At 37.1% G+C, this 15,024-nt stretch overlaps 1 protein-coding gene across 1 annotated transcript in view; it reads right to left on the bottom strand.

Moving 5' to 3' along the window:
• NUP155 (nucleoporin 155) overlaps positions 1-15,024 on the bottom strand; it is a 1,504,248-nt gene that overhangs the window by 184,997 nt on the left and 1,304,227 nt on the right. Inside the window, exon 38 of the mRNA XM_044069916.1 lies at positions 9,539-9,649. Coding sequence (XP_043925851.1) covers positions 9,539-9,649 — 111 coding nt within the window. The remainder of the gene's footprint in view (positions 1-9,538; positions 9,650-15,024) is intronic.

Below are 15,024 nucleotides of genomic sequence, written 5' to 3'. Positions count from 1 at the left end.
TCTGCTACTTTATGAATACAATATTCTGTATGATAATTGTTATTCTCCTTAAAGGTCTGTATCCAAAATCCAAGTCTCTCCTTGATTCTTGATTTTCCTCCTGTTTCATCATCTTTCCACTTTGAATTATAGTTTTCAGCTTGTGCTATGTATAGGAGTCCTTTGTTGCTCTGAAATACAGCTTCAAATTGGGTAATCCCAATCCACCTTGTTCTATTGAAAGAATAAGTTTATCCCTCTTGACTCTTGCACTCAGCCTCCCAGATAAAATCCTTCAGCTCTTTATTAACTGCTATCCACAACTTCTCCTCTTGTTGATAAAAATATGCCTGACCTGTGTATAAGCTAAAGAGACTAAAAACATTTTAATTGCTTGTATCTTACTATCCATATTTATATAACAGGTTCTATTTACTCAGTTTTTGTATTATCTTTTTAGTCTCTTGCCACGTAGCCTTAGCTGCCAAACCAAAATAATTTTTAATCCAAACGCCTAAATACTTAATTTTATCATGTCCCCATATATATGGATATTTCTGAAAAAAAGAAGTTATGCACTCACCATAATGTTCCATTTGAGTAGTTCTACTTCATTTATCTTCAACCTGTGGGTCTTCAGACCCACACTGGATCAGACAAGGCCACATTTTCCAGCTATGGCTTCATGCTCCTCCCCTTACCAATAATGCCCCCTATTTCTTTGCTTTATACAGACTTTCACAGTGACAGCCCTTTCTACTTTATGTTGCCTGAGTTGTTGTGCTAAAAGTTTTTGTGCTCTAGAGTTATCAAAAAACAGTTGCTAACAGCAATCTTTCTAAACTCGTGCAGATTACTGGGGTAATCCCTTATTTTCTGTTTAGCATTCTGTAGTCGCTCCCTCTCTTGTCCTGTGAGTTTCCCCCCTTTTTGCAATACTTTAACATTTATCAGTCCCTCCAAAACTTGTTTCTTCTTGGCCATATCTCCACCCTACTTTTAAAACTCCACTTTAATTTTATCTCACTCCCTAGCTATATTTTCAGAAGAAATTTTTATCTTCTCTAATAGCTTCTGAATAATTTCCACTACCCATTCCTTAAATTCATTTTTTTTCAAAAGATAGTGGGAGAGTACCAATGTCTCATTTTTATTTTACTACCCTGTGTTTTTATTTTTAGTTATTATTGCCACGTGATCTGAAATAGTTATTGTGTGTGTATCAAGATCTTCAATGAAATGCACATGCTCCTCAGGAAGGTAAATTCTGTAAAGCCTAACCAAGTTTTTGTATCTTTGGGAATATGTAAATTCACTCCAAACTCCTAGTACTGAATTCTCATTGTCCATGCCAAATAATTTCATAAATTTCTTTAAGCACCTACCCTTCTTTTTCATATTTTCCCTTCAGAGCCCCAGACACATCTATACTGTTAAAATCAAATTCCAGTCCCCACCGATAAGTAATAGTCCTTGCTGAAAGCTGATTATTTCTCCCAGAATTTTCTTAAGCTCCATTATAGCAGTTTTCGGTGGAATATAAGTAGATGCCAGTGTAATCCCTCCTACCTTGCCAGTAGCCTCTTAGTACTACAAATCTACCACCATCATCTTTTTTATCATCTTCTATCGTTACTGGAGCTCCTCTCACAATTAATATGAGTTACTCTCCTCTCATCCTTTGCCCCACTTATTCTGCTGAATAACCATCTGGAAAACCTTTATCAAATTCACATGTTCAGTTCTTTTCAAGTGCGTCTTCTGTAGCATAGCTATTTGCATGCTACATTTTTTTTAACGTTCACTACTTTCTTTTTTTATCTGTGAGACCATTAACGTATAAAGACATGACAGAAAGCATCATTCTTGAAAAATTATTATTCCCACCTTTTACGTATAACAGTTTTTTTGTTAAATGTCCAGTTCCAGCTTTTGTGTTACATGCATACACTGTTTGGCAGGTAAATCTTTTATACGTTTGTTTCTTGTCATCTGCATTTGAGCCTATGTCACATCTTACAGAGCTTTTTATTTTATTGAAAACCCTGAAACAGAAATACAACCCCCCTAAACATATTAATGCACAAAATGATTAACACCTTCAAATGTTGAAGTTTTACCCCCCCCCCCCAATAGGAACATATGTTCCAAAACTGAGCCGCAAGCATGGACTTGAGATCACCTAAAATAAAGATTATTTGTGCTAGGATGCATGGTACAGCCTGTGGTTCTATTAAGTGCTGTCTGGTTTTGTCTTATCTTTATAGCTCTCTCAGCTGGGAAAATACTTGAATGCTTTCAGAAAACATTTTCTCCAAGCTATTTCTCTTTATCAGATTGTCTGCCAGATACAGGAGAACTAGACACAAAGCTGTTTACTAGAAAAAAAGCCTGATTAATCAATATTTTTTTCATTTACTTGCTTTCTCTTAAAACTTGTTACTAGATGAAGCTACTGACCTTAACCCAGTCATTCCCCTATGAAAGAATGAGAAAAATCACACTAATTTTGTCTTCTGTCATGCTCTTTTAACCAGATTTTTTATACACCGCAGTACCTACATTTCTTAAAACTGAACAAGGAGAAAGAGAAGAGGGGAGCAAAAAAACAGGAGTACCTACTTACATTAGCATCCCCATTACACTTAAAAATAACTGAAAAAATTTACTTCATAACATGCAAAGAAAATAATGCACTGTTTAAACAGTACTATTAAGAAAAACATGTTTTACCTACAGTTAACTTTCTCCCTTCTTCCCCCTCTCCTGAGTATTTTTCCAAAATTAATGACAAAGTAGGGCATATGCTTTAGACAACCCTACAAGTTTAACAAAGTCGAAGTCAGTCCAATATTTCCAGATTTTCTTATTCTATTCCTGTTCATCTCCATCTCCCAAACCCAGTCTCTACTTCATTTCCAATGTACCATCGGTTCTTCTTGTCCACTCTTATGCTTTTTCCCCCTCTCAAGCCTTTTTCCGTTGGAACACTGGAAAAGGTTTCAACTGGCACTGTCTCTCCATGGTCTTTATTACCAGAACAAGCAGCAAAATCTCCTTGTGTAACACAGCTCACTTTTTGTTGGAAAAACGTTTGTATTTCTTCCTCAGCATGTAATTCATCAAAAAATAATTTTGTTCTTCCCGGGGAAAAATATTCTGAAGATAGCTGGGTACAGCAGTTTGAATCTCATGCCTACTTCTTGACATTCCCTGAATAATGGAATAAATGTACTCCTCTTCTGCATGGTGTAGAATGAGTAGTCATTCTCCACAATCACTCTCCTGTCTCCCACTTTTAGTACTTTGTCCTTCTACCACAGTTTTGTCAAAATCATCTCCTTCTGCTGGTAAGATTAAATCTTTACTACTAAAGCCTCAGGGTATGTTCTCATAGCCAGTTTTGGAGCATACAAACTATGTGCCCTTTTAATTAACAATTCCTGTTGTGGAATACCAGTCCAGTTGCTTATTTGTGATTTCAAAAAATGAACACAGTCTGTTCCGTCCAGCTTCTCCAGCACAGCAAAAAATCTTAGGTTTTCCATATAAGCTGTGTCCTCTAATTCTATTATTTTTGAAACATCTCTTCTTGTGCAGTCTTTTATTAAGCCAGCCTTTTTTTTTTCATTTCAACATCTGAGTTTTGTAGTTGTATCACCTTATCTGAATATCTGTTTAAATTTTCCATTTTTCCAGCCTTTTATAGTTTGAGTTGATATACTCCATCATTGTTTCATTTATTTTAGTAAGGTCTTTGTGCAGTTGCCTTATACTTTCCTCTAGGTACCAGAAGCCATGTCTGAAGTTTGCACTGCACTTTGCTTAACAGCGGCAGTACTTTTCCCAGTCAGTGGTTTTTTTTGCCCCCTTTTGTAGCTGATTTTACTTCAGGTCCTCTGTATTTCTTTTTTTCGTCACTCAGGCAGTGCACTTACTAGCCAGTTACTGAAATTTACAGAAATCTAGGTCCACTAATTTTCTCTGTCAAGTTTCTTTTTTCACACAGAGAGCTAAAATTAATCTGTTGCTCAATGTGCAGCTGTCTTGGAAGTCCTTGAAACCACTTCTTTATCAAATTCACACATTCAATTCTTTCCAAACGTGTTTCCTGGAGGACAGCTAACTCTACTCTGCATAGCCATTTGCACTGTGCATTTCTTAATATAGTTCACTACTCTTTTAAATAGACCTGTGAGACCATTCACATTCAAAGATAATATGGAAAGTGTTGCCATAAGTTATTTCCACCTGTTATGTTTAACATCTTTTTTCAATATCTAGTTTCATCTTTTGTGTTACATGCACACACTAATTTTGGGCAGGTTGATCTTTTACACCACTTGCTTGTCATATCCATTTGAACCTGTCACATCTTACAAAATGTTTAGTTTTAATGAAAACCCTCAAAAAACCCACATCCCCAGAACACCTCCATAACCTACTAGCACATCTTCAAATAATGAAGTTTAACTCTTCTAATAGGAATAACTGTCCCAGACTGACAGCTACACTCACGGGCTTGAGCTGACCTACAATTAAGGTGATCCTTGACAAGATGCATGATGCATCCCATACTTCTGTTTTTGTCTTATCTGTATTCCTCTCCCAGATGTAGAAAACAACTTGAATGCATTCAGAAATCATATTTTAGCCACTGAAAGAAAAAAAGTATTATGTTTTTATTTTCCTCTAATCAACTCGTCTCCACAGAAACAGGAGTTCTAGATACATAGTTGCCTTTAGCTACAAGCTTCTCATTTAGCATTGTGAACATTTACTGAATGTAAACTTTTCCTTGCATTTAATGTTCTCTTATTTACTTGCTTCCACTTAAAACTCAGAATCAGAATAACAAAGAATACACCATCCCTATATGCTGCTCCTCCCAATAGATCGCATGATACATTACTCAATTTCCCACGCTGTTAAACAGCGGGTATATACAAGGATGGTGTATTCTTTGTTGTACCAATTCTGATGAAGTACCAGTTCCGAAAGCCCTTATGTGTTATTAAACTTCTTTTTCTATCTATTTCTCAAAAAGTCAATAAATATCCAAGATGAACGAAAGCACCTCCAGAAGTTATTTTTTCACTCTATTTAATATTGCACGAAGTAAAACAGCCACATATAAGACGTTTTCGACCACATTAACGCTCTTAACAATAAATTGCGTTTTCGTCCCTCACAAGTCAGGACTTCATCAGACAATCATTAAAATATTTAATTGATGTTTAAATGCAATTCCTTATTCAAATTCAGCCAATTAATTTAAAGTGCATTAGTGAATTTCAAATCAAATGTTGACCCTTCATGAATATTTAATTAAGCTTCATTTTAAATCCATTACAACAACATTCTTCGCTCTACATTTGTTATTTTACTCACTTTATACTATATTTCTAATAAATACATTTTATTCATGTTTTAAAACCACTTTAAAAAGTTTATTTTTAAAAAATATATATATGTGTATGGTATTTAAACTTCATTCATAATAATATAAATAAATTCAGTGTGGTTGGAATTTCCTAGTAAAAATAAAATAAAATAAAAATTCCCTTTTAAATACTGCCATCTACTGGCCATTTGAATTATGCCAGGTATTTCATATCTGCAGCTCTTAATTTTAATACTGGGGTTAAGGAGATATAGTCATTTAGTCCTGGTATTCTTGTGGCATCTAGTTTGATTTGCCACCATAATTCCTTATAACCCAACCATTCTTCCCACAAACCACCTCTTACTTCTTTATTGACCTGTTCTATTACAAAAAATTCAAATTGTCCCCCTTCATATACCTTAATATGCCTATATAATGCATTTGTTTCTCTGTTTTTCAAAATATCATAGATGTGTTCATAAATTCTTTTCCTCAGGGCTCGTTCCGTCTTTCCTACATAAAATGAACGACATTGCTTACACACAGCTAGATAGACCACTCCCTTTGTCTCACAATTGTGATAGCCATTGCTCCTAATAATTTCACCCCTACTAGGTATATTAATTTCACTGACATTCATCATGTATCCACATTGGTTACATCCATTACATTTATAACTTCCTTTCCTTTTTTGTCCATCAATAGTCTCATTAGTCTGTTCTTTATTATCAAAACTAAATTTTGATTGTGACTCTAATATTCGTTTCATATTCCACGAATTTTTATACACTATTTTTGGAACTAGTTTATTCATGTTTGTTATATCAGAAATAGCAGAAAATTTGCCCCATTCCTTTCGAAATATTTCACTAATTCTCATATTAGAAATATTATATTCCATAATTAGAGCTTGCTCATAATTATCTTTGGTTTCAATATTATTAGATGAACAATTCACTAAATTACTATTTATTCCATCTCCTTTAATAGGTTTAAATCTAGTAGTTCTACCCATTTCTACCTCCATTCTGATCTTCCTAACAAAATCCCTAGGATAACCTTTCTCTTCGAACATTCTTTCCAGAAAATCACATTCTTGCCTAAAATCTTCACTAGAACTAGTCATCCTACTACCCCTCACAAATTGCCCCTTGACAATGTTCTTTTTACAATCTATTTCTGCCTACACTTTTACTTTTGGATCAACTTGCTGTTTTGTGGAAGTTCTTTCAAACATTACTGACATGAAGTATGGAATATGCGTTGCAGTTTCTTATAAGCTTAAAGTCAAAAACGTCCAATAAATACAGTTGTTCTTTTTCAGCCATATTTCATAAATATGATTAATGCTTTGCAATTCCACATTTATTCATTAAGTTCCAAGTTGCTGCTTTTTCCCTGTTGATCTCCTTCTCCCAACTCAAGTCTCTGGTTTATTTCCAGCGTTCTCCTGGTTCTTCTAGTTAACTCCTGTGATTCTCTCTCTCTCAAGCATTTTCCTTTGGAATATTGGAAAAGGTTTCACTGGCAAAATCTCTCTACAAGCTTTATTATCAGAAGAATAACAGGCAGAGTCCCCTTCTGTTTGATACCTCACTTTTTGTTGGACAAACTTCATATTTCTACTTTAGCACATTCTGCATCCAAAAAGGACTTTGATTCTCCAGGAAAAATATTTTGAATCTCTCTCACACCTGCCTCTCAACATCTTCTGATTGCTGGAATAGATTTGCTCCTCTTCTGCCTGGTGTACACTGAGTAAGCATTTTCCACAATCACTCCATCTCCAGCTTTTAGTACTTTTTCCCTCCTGCTTCAGTTTTGCCAAAATCAACTCTTTCTGCTTCCAGGACTGCATCTTTATTATTAGAGGTCTTGGCTGCATTCTCATGGAGAGGTTTGGAGTGCACACACGTGATGCCATTTCAATTAACTCCTGCTGTGGAATACCAGTCCAGTTGCATATTTGTGTTTCAAAAAATTAAGTCTGTTCCTTCCAGTTTCTATGGTACAGCAGAAAATCTCAGGTTTTCCCTATGTGCTCTGTCCTCTACTTCTACCATTGTTTGAAACATCTCTTCTTGAACCATCTTATACTCAAGTCAGCCTTTTCTTCATTTCGACCTCTGATTTTTGAAGTTTCATCAGATCATCTCAACATCTGTTTAAAGCTTCTTCCATTTTTCCCATCCTTTTAATATTTGAGTTGATGCACTCCTTTAGTGCTTTGTTTATTTTAATCAGCACTGAGCACATTTGACTTATTTTTTTCCTCTAGATTACTGGAAGTCATGTCTTGCACAAAAGCTGGAGCATGAACAGAACTCTCAATGGCGCTTTTATAGATTACTCTCTAGAAGCAACCCTTCATTGGGTTGGCCTCCCAACTCGAGACAATGTTATTTACTTGCAGTGCCCCACAGAGATGAATCTGATGGGGAACTGCAGTCTGCCACACCACAGCTTTCAGGTGCATGATAGCTAGTTAAATTCCTTATCTGTGGGAACAGCATGTGCAATGATAAACTGTCACAGACATCCCCCTTTCAGAAAACTGCCTAAGAGGCTCCTGGTCTCCATCAGAGGGTTACACATGCAGCACATTTCCCTTGCACTTTTCCTGGGATAGGACAGTCAACTGCCACAGCTGCTTTATTCTCTCCCCTTCTAGCTGATTCTACCAGTGATTTGAGCCCATTCATGAACTCAAGTCACTAGTGGCAAAGACAAACATCCTGCCTCTTTGTTACCGAGCTACCTTGTCTTTTCCTCTTTAAAAAACTAACTAGATTAGAAGAGGAACAATTAGAAATGGGAGGGGAAGATCATTATAGGCCTCTCAGAGGTGAGGTCCTACTTTCCCTTATAGGAGTTTGTTGACTAGACCATGGGTATGAAAGCTGAACAGCACTTCCCCCCAAGAAATATTGGATTAGGCACCTATCAAAGACTGAGCCTCTAAACAAAGCATCCAAATAGTCAAGTTACAAACAGGATACATGAAAACCCATTGCCACAATCTCTACAAGGATCTGGAAGGCTCTCAAACATTAGCAGAGCCTTCCTCATTAAATTGACTTGGTAGTGAGACAGATGAGACAAAAAGGAAACAGTCAAATCCCAATATGACAGAAGAGTAAAAACTGTTGCTACACCTGTCCAAAACGTAGGATTCTATGTCAGGTGGAAAAGTGCTGCCATCTCCAAGACTTGATATTTTTAAGATATCACAAAGCAGTCAGCACTAGAATGCTTAGTCACTGGAATGATACTCTCATGCAGCAGCTTGCAGAGAAAGGGAGCTGCTCAGACCACATACTTAAATGGCCCCACAGGAAGGATTACACAAAGCTCCTCATGCTTCATCCCCAAAAACTCTATTCTGGAGGTATGGAACAGGTGATACGGGTCAAGCTACAATATTTTTCAAGATACTAGGGGCTTCTACAAAGGTAGACTAATCTACAGAGAAACAGAAAGTGAGAGTGGATTCATTATCTCTATCTGCGTGGATGAAGGAGGCACATGAATCCTACTAACCATATGGTAACTCTCAAGTGACGGTGAGTAAAGTTGAGCATGTGACTGATATCCACCTGGGGGGATTCCTGTAAGACAGCATGTCTGATGAAACTGGTGTGAGCTACAAAGAGCCCATATTAGGTCTGGTGCTGGCTTCAAACCATACTTACCTTAGGATGTGATCCCACACCCATGAGAATCTCCTATCAGACATCAACATCTGTTTGATATGATGCACTGGAGATGTGAACCATAGCATGGAATGACCAGAGACTTTTTCATTCAAATGGGAGAACACCAAATGGACCTGGAGAAAGTCCCAGGAGGACAGCCTTTGGAGAGTTCTGAGTACTTCTTGCCCTGATTAAATGACTCAAGGAACTACAAGAAATGTCCTTGATGACAAATTTGTTATAAAAACATTACCAGTAAAGGGTACTATCACAGCTAGCAGAATACTCAAATCAACAACACACTGCTGTCAATAAAGAAACTCAAAAGTTTGTGCAGCTTGAAAAACTGGGATGGAGATGCACAGCATTTTCACATTCTCCCATGGATTCTTGATCACCTCACTATAAAGTACAATATATGCAAACTAAAGCTCTAAAAAATATAATTCATTTTGCTTCTTAAAAAAAAGTTACTTACGCAGAGGAAAGAAATGAGTTGTCCCTGCATACAACTTTCCAAGCAACACCAGCTTTGAATAAAGAATTTGCATTTGATCACCAGGACTTGCATTTCTATTAGTATTTAGTTCTGAAAAACAAAAACGTCTTCAAGATCAGCATATTTAACAATTACAGATGCATATGGTTACTTACATATATTTCAATAAATATAAACAGATATGCAGGCATGACAAAAGCATTCAGATCATTATTTTTTTTCCTCTGTGTCTGCCAACCATCAGCTTCACCTCCTATCAGTCAAGTACAAGCATTCACCTGCACTGAGTGAGTTCACAGCCAGAAGATAACAGCTAACCAGATGTGGCCATCATCCAGGCAGCAATGGAAGTGTTTGTGCCTTCACCCATACAACTGATTCAGGCTACGAGGGAATTTCTGTTTAGACCTCAACAATGCACCTAGTGGCCAACATAGACATCTGTGTCATGAGGACCTTCAGATTCCTCTCCATCCATATGCATGGTCACACCCACATACTCACTGTTGGCAAAATTTACCAACTTGAAAGCACAAGGCCCAGATTTCCAGTCTTAGCTGCATCTGGTGCACGTATAGTTCTGCTTTGTGTTGGCAAGCAGCCAAATGGAATGAGTACTCACTCAATACTACATCCAAAGTTACGCAAGTACGAACCTGGTGCACAGCCAAAAATCAGAATCCACAAATGAAGAGAAAAGGCCAGCACACATTGTTAGCACAATCCCTTTTAATTACTTGATAAACATATCACAATGGGAGCAAATATAGCATACTGGTTTCGGCTAAAAACCTTCCTCAGTGTAACAATTACAAATACATTCACCCCCTCCGGTGTGTGCTGGGTTTTTGTCTTCATTTATGAGTACACACTCCCCAACAATGATGGGGCCAAGCTGGTATCTGCAGCTCACTCCCAACCCCCCCCCCCCGGCTTCTCCAGTGTCAGAACTGTTATTCAAACTTGAGTCATCTGGGACATAAGGCTTTACTCCTCTATGCATGCAGCTGGTGCATTCAGACACCAACTTTATTCCTTACTTCTGAAAAGTAATCATTCTGTGATCTTCCTTTCTTTATTAATCAGTTAGGCAGTCCCTACCTTGTGATATCATTTAATGGCTGAACCATAGAAACAAAGGCATAACACTACAAGACAGCAGTTCACATCAAGTAGGTTTTCAGAGAAATTTACCAAGGAAATAAAATAGTACATAACCCTCTACTATTTTAAAAGATTAAGATCACAGTCTCAGTCCTATTGTAGTACAGACGAAAATACACACAATGGAGAGGGAGTGTCAAAGGGTAAGTGAACAGGAGAAGTACAAAATAAATTAAAGCCACCACAATTATAAATGATGGCACTGACAATTTAATGTTGCTTCGGGCATAGCTCTTTTTACTGTGCATTCCTTATATTTTGGCAAGTACAAACCTAATGCAAATATCAATCTGGAAAGACCCCTCTCTGTGTATTTAAGGGAAATATCAAGCAGGAAAGAGTTGTCTCTGTGGAGGAAAGGGATAAAACCCTGAATGAAACACAGACAACTAGACATCAAATGATGCCGATGCCTCTGGAACCACCAGATGAGGGAGGGTGGGAATGAGAAGCTAGCACTGATTCACCTGTCCTGGGAAGGGAAGAGGAAATGGTGGTTTCCCAGTCAGTCGATTTGCTCCCCTTGTAAAAAGGACTTTAAAGTCACAAAGACCACTGATCTGGGTGATGTGGGCTTGGCTGTCCCAAGCTGGTGAATGAAGTGCCTGGAGATGTATGTGGGATATACACACACAGCATGGGAGGGCAAAGCAACTCTTTGCAGTAAAGGACATGCCCAAGTCAGCCACCAAGGAGCAGGGTAAGGGACAGTGTACTCCATAAAAATAGGTTTGGCAGTCTCGGTAAAAGATTTAAGGTTCTAAGCTAGTAATAAACTGCTTCCAGTAGTCCAGAGTTTGATTCCCTTAGCTTCCATTTGTCTAGTGCTCGACTTTGAGCAGGTTACTTGACCAGACAGTGATCTACAAATATGGAAATTGGACTAGACCCCAAAATGGTCCTCTGAACATTCTGAACATAAACATGAACGAACATAAGCATCTGCTTAGTAACTACCTATGAACCTGTTCTATTTCTCAAACATAATGGGGGAGGAAACTAATTAAGGAACAATTCTGAAGGAAACAATTCTGGGATAAATGGAAGTCCATGAAGAAAAGGACAAAATGAATCAAGGATTCAAAAGATGTATGTCTTTGCCAGACAAAAATCATAACTTATAAAAAACCATCAAACAAGTGTTAGAACACACCAGACTACAAAGCCAGCGAAAAAGATGCCACCAATCTTGTACTAAATAGTTTATTCACACTGAATAATACTCTGGCGCCTAAAGTCTCTTTATACAATAATATCTTTTTCATTAACACTTCATCTGTTTCTGATATATGTTCCAAAATACAAGCTTTTAACAGTGAAAAGTCACTGCTATGACAAGTAAACAAATGTAAAGGTATAGGGCTCATAATATTATTATTTTTATGTCTCTAATATGTTCTTACAACCGTAACTTGAATATTCTTTTAGTCTCCCTACATAAAACAAGTTACAGGGGCAAGACAAAGCATATACCACTGATTTAGTTGTACATGAAAGAGCAGAAGTGGAACAGAATTTTACACCATTTATTTTTTCAAAACATTTGGTGATGTCGGAACAAACCGAACACCTTCCACAAGGGAAGGTGCTGCATTCCAAAACCTGCAGATTTAATTTTTCACCAGGTGAAAAGTACAGTTGTGTACACTTACCATAAATGTAGATGTTCGAGTGTATTCACTGTTGCAGTCATTACTTATCTTCTGGCAGCACCGTTAGGGGGAAAACTAGCACTTTTTTCTCAAAATTGGCACATAATAACCCAGGACAAATGGGTCCTAGACAATGTCACAAGGCTACAAGTTTCACTTCCATATCTTGCCAAGGACAAATGGTGCCAGATGCTGTAGTAGAATGTCCTTGTTCTCTGCTTGAATGAGGCAGTCCAAGTAAGGATATATTTGTATTCCTCTTTGTCTGCAGAATGCAATTACTGGTGCCAGGCACTTTGCGAAGACCCTGGGCGCAGTAGACAAGCCAAAAGGCAGTGCAGAGAATTGGTAGTGCATTGAGCCAGCTTTGAATCTGAGGTATCTTCTGCATGTTTATCTGATTGGGATATGCAGGTATGCCTCTTTTAGGTCTAAAGTCACAAGCCAAGCCTTCTTGCCCAGCATGGGCAGAAGGTGTTGTAGAGTCAACATTTTGAATTTTGGTATATCCAGATATGTGTTTAGAATAGATAGGTCCAGTACTGCTCTCCAGGTCTTGTCATTTCTTGGTATTAAGAACAGTCTTGAATAAAATCCTTGTCCCTGCTCTTGCTCTGGTACTTGCTGAATGGCCCTCATGTCCATGAGGGATGAGACTTGCTTTTGTGCCTCTGCCCATTGATGTTTTGGCAGAGGCACAACTGTTTGTCCTTGGCAGGATATGGAAGTGAAACTTGTAGCCTTGTGACACTTTGTCTAGGACCCATTTGTCCTGGGTTATTATGTGCCAATTTTGAGAAAAAAGTGCTAGGTTTCCCCCTAAAGGTGCTGCCAGAAGATAAGTAATGACTGCAACAGTGAAACACGAAGAACATCAAATCCATTGTGTACCACCATATCTTTGATATTTCTACTTCTATTAGAATTGGTGTTATACAATAATGTATTTAGCTTCGGGGGTGCCTGTTCCTACAAGAGTCAGGAGTGGCTATGGGCACCCCCTGTGCTAATACATACGCCAATTTGGTTATGTACTAGTGGGAGAGACAATTTGTTTTCAATCATCAGTGGTTTGGTAGAGTCCTACTATACAGGCGTTTTGTGGATGACATTTTAATAATTTGGGATGGCACCCTGGAAGAATTTAATCTATTTAAGGAATATCTTGAGTCAACAACAGACTTTTTAAGATTCACTGTTGAAGCATCCTATGACTCGGTGAATTTCTTAGACGTTACTTTGGATATCAGAGGGAGTAGATTGATATCTAAACTCCATAGAAAGGCATGCTGGAAAAACACCATCTTGCGGTTTGACAGCATGCACCCACGCCACGTTTTTAATGGCATAGTTAAGAGCCAGTTTCATAGGATCTTGAAATTGTGTAAAGATAAAATTGACTTGACCCTAGAAGCTAATAAATTGGAAAAGATCTTCATTGATAGGGGCTATGGCAAGGATTTAATCCAACATATCAGAGAGCAGGTTCTGGGAGATGTTTTACAACTGAATAGGGAAGCAAGAACTGAAACCTATGCAGGTACCAGTATTAAGAAGTATCATAAGGAAACAACAGAAAGGTTACATTTTTTAACTACATACACTAATGACTTTCTCTATATAAGAGATATTATTTTAAATAATTGGAAAATTTTGACCACAGATTCACAAACTTTAAAACTTATAGGTAAGAGTCCATTTTTTACATATAGAAATAACAGGAGTCTAAAAAGACTTCTGTGTGATAGATTACCTACTGAACAGTTAGTAAGCCAAACACGGTATATTAGACAAGGTACCTATCCTTGCAATCAATGTAATTACTGTAAATTTATCTCCAGAGAACAGTCATTTACACATCCTACTGTCAATTTTTCTTTTGTACCCAGGTTTGAGGCCACCTGTGAAACAACAGGTTTAATATACCTAGCAACATGCAAATCTTGCTCTGCTTTCTACATTGGTCTCACTAAAAGAAAATCAAAGAATAGAATCTACAACCACCAATATGATATTAAAAATAATAATGAATTAAATGCATTGGCCAAACATGTCATGTCTCATCCTAATCATTCGTTTGTATTTAGGGTTCTGCAGGTTGTAGAACAGAGTAGAAGAGGCGGAGACTATATGAGCCTCTTAGAATCAGAAGAATTACATTGGATTTTTAAACTGAGGGGACATTATCCCCCAGGTTTAAATATGTATGTTTCCTTGAGGTCATATCTTGCTTCACGTAAATAATGTCTGTTATGGTTTATAATTAAATTTAAAGTTCAGATTTTATAGATCCTATAGATTTTTTACACATATATATTATTTGTGTATAAATATTTAGCTACATACATATAATTTTTATACACACCTTTTTATACATGTTTTTATACATGTCTTTACATCATTTATATTTATTTATTTTAGTCTGCATATCTACAAAAGTTGGTTTGTGTTGGCTTTGACTATGTTACTTATGTGTATTCATTAATTTGGCTATTTATATATAGTTTAGCATATTTAACTAGATAGCTGTTTTTATTAATGCTGACACTGTTTAAAGAGGAATTTTTACTATCATTTCATGAAGCTATATAACTAATGAGTTTACTTGACATTGTATTTGTTTTCTATCGCCTAGTTGAAATGACTTAG

The sequence above is a fragment of the Protopterus annectens genome, chromosome 1.part0, assembly GCF_019279795.1.
Source record: "Protopterus annectens isolate FY-2018-M chromosome 1.part0, PAN1.0, whole genome shotgun sequence".
Classification (NCBI taxonomy): Eukaryota; Metazoa; Chordata; order Ceratodontiformes; family Protopteridae; genus Protopterus; species Protopterus annectens.
Note: the sequence above shows the minus strand (reverse complement) of the source record. Positions and strands in the feature narration are given on the sequence as shown.